The sequence below is a fragment of the Gracilinanus agilis genome, unplaced genomic scaffold (genome assembly GCF_016433145.1).
Source record: "Gracilinanus agilis isolate LMUSP501 unplaced genomic scaffold, AgileGrace unplaced_scaffold58298, whole genome shotgun sequence".
Taxonomy (NCBI): domain Eukaryota; kingdom Metazoa; phylum Chordata; class Mammalia; order Didelphimorphia; family Didelphidae; genus Gracilinanus; species Gracilinanus agilis.
Window position 1 is genome coordinate 1 of NW_025393868.1, and position 8,083 is coordinate 8,083.

An 8,083-nucleotide genomic window follows, 5' to 3' on the forward strand; every position below is an offset into this window, starting at 1 on the left:
TTCTTCCTGCCACGATCGAATCTGGGTATCAAAACTTGGGTACAACATATGGGGGCTCGTCCCTCGTGGCCAGGACAGGATCCACTGCTAGAAGAGCCAAGGGGTGAGGAGATCTGGAGCTAAGTGGCCTGTGTATGTGGTGAGCACAGGAGTGTGTGAGTGTGGTGTGTGTGGGTCGAGGCACAGGCCCTAGTGTGTGACTGTGTGATTGAACTGATGGGGGAGGTGGTGTCTTGGTAAGCATAATAGCTAAGTGGTTCAGCTTGCCCCACCGCTCCGGGGTTTATACGGAGGAACCTATGCCAAGCTTACCAACCAAGGGCACCCCTTCCACCTGTTTCTGAGAGAGGACTGGGGCAGTACGCATCTCCTTTGACCCGCGAGGGCAAAGGTCGGAACCCCTGGGAGCAAGTGCTGTGTGTGACTGACAGGCCACATAGACCATTGGACCTCCTTATCCCCTTGGAATCATTTTTTTGGAACTTGTGAGGTTTGAGGCCTCACAGGGCCCCAAAGCAAAAGGCTTGAATCCTGTCTTTGGGGTCCAGCCGGATGGTTCAAGGCCTCCGGATTTTCTTGGGGTATTGAGGCCCAAGTCAGAGGTTCGAGTCCTCTGAGGAAGGTACCAGTGGACGCACTGGAGGTTGGGAGGAGAGAGAGGACCAAGATCCAGTCCCCACATCAATTGACACGATCCCCATCAATTGTTCGGGACTGGTCTGGGCTCCCCCGGGCAAGTGAGTGTGAGCGTGCGCACGTTTGTCTTGTGTTTGTCTTGGTTGTCTTCCCCGTTCCGTATCTGTTTTGTTGCCTTTCTGTTAACCCCTGTCCCTTGTGGCCTCCTCTCACCTTTTCTCTTGGTAGCCACGATGGGCCAAAGTAAGTCCACCCCCCTTTCTCTTATGGTTTCCCATTTCCCGGACTTTAAAACCCGGGCCCATAATCTGTCCGTCTCGGTAAAGAAAGGGAAACTGATCACATTGTGTACTTCTGAGTGGCCCTCATTTGGGCTCGGGTGGCCGCGGGACGGCACACTCAACTTAGGGGTAATTTCAAAAATCCGAGCTAAGATCCTCGATCTGGGGCCCCAGGGACACCTAGATCAGGTCCCCTATATCTTAACCTGGCAAGACCTGGTCCTTGACCCCCCGCCTTGGCTCCGGGATTTTGTTCAAACAGAACGAGATTCCCCAAAAACAAGTATACAACAAGCAGGTGGGACCATCGGGACCCTTGCACTCAGTACAGGAGGTAGGGAAACTGAGGACTCATCCCCCAAGCCCAAGTCCTCTATCCCTCCTGTTTTTCAAGAATCCTCTCCTGAACCCCCTGAGATTCTGTCCCCTCCCCCTTATGCCCCATTGTACCCTCCGTTGGAAGGGGTGGCAGGAGGGGTGCCTCAACCAGAGGTATCTCAGCTAGGAGGGACAGCAGGAGGGGTGCCTCCCCCGGCCCTCAGCACTAGGAGCCGAGGCAAGCAAGGGACCCCAGAACCACCTGAACAGACCCCGGGAGACCCAGTTCCGGTGTTCCCAGTCCGGATGGTGGGGCCTGTGGTTCAAGGGGGACCCCGTAGTTATCAATACTGGCCATTTTCGTCTAGTGATCTTTACAATTGGAAATCCCAAAACCCTCCCTTCTCTGAGGAACCCCAGAAACTCATTGCCCTATTGGAATCTATTTTGTTCACACACCATCCCACTTGGGATGATTGTCAACAGTTATTACAGGTACTCTTCACCACAGAGGAACGTGAACGAATCCTCCACGAGGCTCGCCGACATGTTCCTGGGATAGACGGGCTCCCCACAACCCAGCCTCACCTTATAGAGGCGGCTTTTCCCTCCACTCGTCCCCCCTGGGACTTTGAGCAACAAGAAGGTAGGGATCACCTACGTGTCTATCGCCAGATTCTCATGGCCGGTCTCCGTGCTGCGGCTCGCAAGCCGACTAATTTGGCTAAGGTATATTTAGTTAGACAAGGGCCTGATGAGAGCCCTGCTGCCTTCTTGGAGAGGCTCCAGGAGGCCTTTCGCCTGTACACTCCTATGGACCCCCTGGCAGAAACCAGTCGGGCGGCGGTCCTACTCTCATTTGTCAACCAATCGGCCCCTGATATCCGCCGAAAGCTCCAAAAGATAGAAAACCTGGGAGAGCAGTCTATAGGTGACCTCCTTAAGGTAGCTGAGCGAGTGTTTAACACCCGAGAAACTCCTGAGGAAAGGGCAGAGCGCCTACACCAGGAGGAGCGGGAATACAAGACCAGGCAGCACCAAGAGGATCGGGAGTACAAAGCCAGACAGGACAGAAAGAATCAGAAAGACCTAGCTAAGATCCTGGTGGCTGGGCTGTCCCAGCAACTGCACAAGGAGCTCCCCAGTAATCGAGGGGGCCGCTCACGTTGCTTCCAATGCGACCAGGAAGGCCACTGGAAACGAGAATGTCCAAATCGGCCCAGGAGCAGAACCCCTCGCCCTGGCCTTGCTGGTTCAGACTCCCGGGCACCTCCCAATCCTAACCCCTCCCGCCACCCGCGCCATGACCAACGCCCTAAAGTTCTCTGGGCCAATGAGGAGGAGGAAGATTGAAGAGGACGGGACTCTCAACCCCTCCCAGAGTCCTGGGTAACCCTGAAGGTGGAGGGGAAACCAATGAACTTTATGGTTGATACAGGTGCTCAGTTTTCAGTTCTAACAAAACCAGTCGGGGCAGTCTCCTCTAAAGCCAGTTGGGTGCAGGGTGCCACCGGTACCAAAAGATATAATTGGACCACTGGCCGCCAGGTGGACCTCGGTCGCCATCGAGTTACTCATTCCTTTCTTGTCATCCCTGATTGCCCAGCCCCTCTCCTAGGACGGGATCTCCTGCACAAGGCAGGGGCCCACATCCATTTCTCAAACTCTGGGGTCTCAGTCACAGATGATCAGGGTTCACCTCTACACGTTTTGACTCTATCCCTCCATGATGAGCATCGCCTCCATGCAGATCCTGCCCCGCTGGAAGTTCCAGACCACGTCCGCCCCTGGATGGACAAGGTACCTGAGGTATGGGCTGAGATTTCGGGCGTGGGCCTGGCCGTCCAGCAACCCCCCATCATTGTGGCACTTAAACCAGGGGCGACTCCAGTGAGGGTCAAGCAGTATCCCATGTCCTTGGAGGCCCGAAGAGGGATTGCCCCACATATCACTCGTCTTCGGGAAGCAGGTATTCTGGTCCCCTGCCGATCCCCATGGAACACCCCTCTCCTACCTGTCCGCAAGCCAGGAGGACAGGACTTTCGCCCAGTCCAAGACTTGAGGGAGGTAAATCTGCGAGTGGAGGACATCCACCCCACTGTACCTAACCCATATACCTTGCTGAGCTCACTGCCACCTGACCTCAGCTGGTACACCACCCTCGACTTGAAGGATGCCTTCTTCACCTTGCCACTAGCCCCCGTTAGCCAGCCCTTGTTTGCCTTTGAGTGGCATGATGAGCAGGCACACACAACAGGCCAACTAACTTGGACTCGGTTGCCCCAAGGGTACAAAAATTCCCCGACAATCTTTAATGAGGCCCTCGCCTCAGATCTGCGGGAATTCCGCCAGAGTTACCCCCTCATTACCCTCCTCCAATACGTAGATGACCTCCTACTTGCTGCTCCTACCCAAGCGGCCTGTGAAACTGCTACCCAGGGCCTGCTAGAGACTCTAGGTCGCCTTGGTTATAGGCTGAGCGCGAAGAAGGCCCGTATAGCCCAGCGGGAGGTCACCTACCTGGGATATAAGCTTCAAGGGGGGCAACGGTGGCTGACCCAGGCCATGAAAGATACTGTCTTGTGCCTTCCTCCACCAAAGGGACCCCGGCAGGTGCGGGAATTCCTAGGGTCAGTGGGGTACTGCCGCCTCTGGATCCCTGGGTTTGCAGAGATTGCCCGGCCCCTATACGAAGGCTCTAGGGAGAAGGCAGACTGGACTTGGTCACCTGCCATGAACGATGCCTTTCAGAGACTCAAACAGGCCATGCTAACTGCCCCTGCCCTAGCCCTGCCAAACCCTGAAAAGCCCTTTCAGTTATTTGTAGATGAAAAGAAGGGAGTAGCTAAGGGGGTGCTGACCCAACGACTAGGGCCTTGGGACAGGCCAGTAGCCTACCTGTCCAAAAGACTAGATCCTGTGGCATTGGGGTGGCCCCCCTGCCTACGCATCATAGCTGCTGTGGCCTTATTAGTCCGAGATGCCGACAAGCTCACGTACAGGCAGGCCCTTCGAATAACCACTCCTCATGCCGTTGAGGGCATCCTTAAACAACCACCTAGTCGATGGATGTCTAATGCCCGCCTTACTCACTATCAGGGCTTGTTGTTGAATGCCCCCCGGATCTCCTTCCATGTGACATCCGCCCTGAACCCTGCAACCCTACTACCTGACCCCTCACCAGACCAACCCTTACATGATTGCCAGGAGATCCTGGCTGAGACAGTGACGGCCAGACCAGACCTCAAGGATACACCACTTCCCAATGCGGACCTGGTATGGTTTACGGATGGGAGCAGCCTCATCCAGGACGGGAAACGACGGGCAGGAGCAGCAGTGGTGGATGCATTGGGGAACCTCATCTGGGCAGCAGCGCTACCCGAGGGAACCTCGGCTCAGAAAGCAGAGTTGGTTGCCCTACAAACGGCCCTTGAAAAAGCTGAAGGGAAGCGACTGACAGTATACACAGACAGTCGGTATGCCTTCGCCACCTTGCATGTCCATGCACCCATCTACAGGGAGAGAGGGTTTCTCACCGCAGGAGGTAAGGGGGTCAAATATCTGGAAGAAATCCAAGCACTCCTCTCTGCAGTTTGGCGACCCAAGGCAGTAGCTGTGGTCCATATCCCTGGCCACCAAAAAGGAGACTCTCTGGAGGCACGGGGAAACCGAGCTGCTGACCAGGCGGCACGAGAAGCTGCCTTCCATTCGCCCCTCCTCACCCTGCCCATGACCATACCACCCCCTCCATCTGGGGATCCTCAATCCTCGAAACAAGACTTAGATTGGGTGGCACGGCACCATGGGGTTAAAGACGGCCTGTGGTACAGAGACCCGGAAGGCAACAGAATTCTCCCTGAAGCTCTGGGACAGCTGCTCTGCGCTCACCTGCACCATCTTTCTCATCTGGGGGAGAAGAAACTTGCCCAGCTTCTGGACAAGGGACAACTGAGGTTCCCAGGCCGGGCAACCTACTTAACACAACTCGTAGCCACTTGCCGAGCTTGCCAACTAATGCGGTCAGGGAAACCTAATAGACATGAAGGTCATCGAGTGCGCGGAGAACGGCCCTGCCAATCCTGGGAGGTGGATTTCACTGAGGTAAAGCCTGGAAGGTATGGGTACCGTTATTTGCTGGTATTTGTGGACACCTTTTCAGGTTGGCCAGAGGCATTCCCAACCAAAGCTGAAACAGCCCAGGTGGTAGCTAAGAAACTGATGGAAGAGATCATCCCTCGCTTCGGGTTCCCGGTAACCATTGGTTCTGACAATGGACCTGCTTTTGTGAGCAAGGTCCTTCAGGAACTTGCAGCCGCCCTGGGGGTGGATTGGAAATTACATTGTGAGTATAGCCCCCAGAGTTCCGGCCAGGTAGAGAGGATGAATAGAACAATTAAGGAGACACTATCCAAATTGGCCCTCGAGACTGGCATAGACTGGGTGACCCTCCTTCCTTTAGCTCTCTTCCGGGCCAGGAATACTCCTGGCCCACACCACCTTACCCCTTTTGAGATCTTGTATGGCTCTCTTCCCCCCATCCTTCCCCAGGTACCCCGGATGCCCACAAAGCCCCAAGGGCCAGAGGAATTCCGAGCCATGCTCTTGGGGCTTGCAGAAGCCCACCGTGATCTGTGGCCCCGGCTCAGAGAATTCTTCCAACCCCCTCCTCTTCCCCCACACGACTTTGCACCTGGAGATTGGGTGTGGGTTAAAAGGCACCAGCGTGCCACCCTCCAGCCCCGCTGGAAAGGTCCGTATGTCACTCTTTTTGTCACCCCCTCTGCTTTAAAGGTTGACGGCGTTGGACCTTGGATCCACCACACACATGTTCGCCGAGCAGACCCACCTGAGCACTCTGAACCCCAGTGGCAAGCCCGCAGACACCCTACGAACCCCCTCAAGATTCGTCTCCTCAAAAGAAAAGGGGAAACTCATGCGCCTAACTAAAAATCCGATACCCCTCTTAGGGTCGGGTTCCTATTTCCATTTTCTTTCCCTCTTTCTGGCCCCATACCTTTATCTTTTTTTCCTTTTATCGGTTGTGGACGGTCACCTACCCCATGAACGTTCCCAACAACCCTCCAACCCACATCAACCTTGGAAATGGACCCTTTACAGTTGGGACCGAGCCATGGTTGTATCCACCCAAGTAGTTACTGGATCCCCCACATTCTTCTTTTACCCTTGCCAACTTATGATCCTCCCCAATACTTGTGAGCTCACCCTTAATCCTCACGGGAAGAGGAGTTTTCAACTGAAGGACTATTATCTCTGTCCCTCTTCAAATCCGGGAAAATCATATTGTAACTCTCCGGGACACTTTTACTGCTCCCATTGGGGCTGCGAAACCCAGGCCACAGGATGGACACCCCCTACCTTGGACCCACACCTTAGGCTCACCTGGAGCCCATCCGGCTGCGAGCCTCGCCGGATAATCACGCACATCGGAGGAGCTGATGAGGTTGGAGGTGACTGCCAACACCTTAAGTTAACTGTCTTGACCCCCTCTGACAACGCCTGGATCTTTGGACGTACCTGGGGTTTCCGCATGGTTCAGAGTGGGGATGACCCGGGGGGACTGTTTTTAATTAAGAAAGAACCGGTCCAGACCAAGGCCGAATCTGTAGGTCCTAACTTGGTTCTTAAACCCAACCTACCTCGGCCATTACCCCCTACGCAGCCCCCTGCTCCGAAGCTGACTTCAGACGCAAGGGTCCCAGAGAGGCATACCAATGCCCCTCATCCTTCCCTCCCACAGCCCACTACCCCTGGTCTAGTCCCAAACTTAGAGAGCCCCCTCATACCTCTACTTAACGCTTCCTATAACTCCCTTAATCAGACATTCCCTAATATGACCTCAGATTGTTGGCTTTGTTTGGGGATCCGACCCCCTTATTATGATGCCATTGCACTCAATGCTTCCTTTAATAGGTCCTCTCAGGATAGCCCTCCCGAGTGTCGCTGGGATGAACGGAAAAAGGGGCTCACTATGGACTCTGTGTTGGGTACCGGACGGTGTGTAGGCCGGGTGTTAGACGCCCACTCCCACCTCTGCACCCAGATATCTCTCCCTACATCCTTTAAATTCCTCATTCCCCCATTGGGTGCCCGCTGGCTATGCACTTCCTCTGGCCTTACGCCCTGTGTGTCCTCTACAACCCTGAGAGCAACCGGTGAAATGTGCCTTCTGGTAACGGTTGTCCCACGAGTCTTATACCACACAGGGGAAGACATGGTCAGGTACTGGGACCCCCAAAACCGCCCGTCCCCTAGAATCCGCAGGGAGCCCATCACTGCCATTACGTTAGCCACGCTCTTAGGCTTAGCTGGGGTTGGGACCGGCATAGCCTCTCTCACTCAGCATCACCAGAGCCTTGCTGCCTTACGAGCCGCGGTAGATGAGGATCTGGCCCGAGTTGAGAACTCTATCACCCACTTGGAGAAATCTCTATCCTCCCTCTCAGAGGTTGTGCTCCAGCAGGGCCGTGGGCTCGATCTCCTCTTCCTCCAACAAGGGGGTCTCTGTGCCGCCTTGGGGGAGGAATGTTGCTTTTATGCTGACCATACCGGCATTGTCAAGGAATCTATGACCAAACTCCGAGAGGACATTGCTAAAAGGAAAACGGAGCGGGAAGCTCAGGCATCATGGTATGAGCAACTATTCCAGCGCTCCCCCTGGCTGACCACTCTGATATCTACTCTCCTAGGGCCCCTAATCCTTCTAACTCTCCTTTTAACTTTCGGGCCCCTCATTCTTAACCGACTAGTAGCTTTTGTAAAGGAACGTATTAACACGGTTCAGCTTATGGTCCTGCGTCAGTACTACCAAACAGTCCCCACCCTTGAGA

General features: G+C 54.8%; 1 protein-coding gene across 1 annotated transcript; it reads left to right on the forward strand.

Moving 5' to 3' along the window:
* Positions 1–864: 864 nt before the first annotated feature.
* LOC123256381 lies at positions 865–7,883 on the forward strand (the record flags this gene model as incomplete). Its single annotated transcript, XM_044685008.1, is given in 8 exon segments — positions 865–879; positions 1,312–2,460; positions 2,557–5,606; positions 5,784–5,938; positions 6,027–6,203; positions 6,630–6,858; positions 7,075–7,240; positions 7,460–7,883. Coding segments are annotated over 8 exon segments (5,365 nt in total), but the record flags the coding sequence as incomplete, so codon positions are not given.
* Positions 7,884–8,083: the final 200 nt, after the last annotated feature.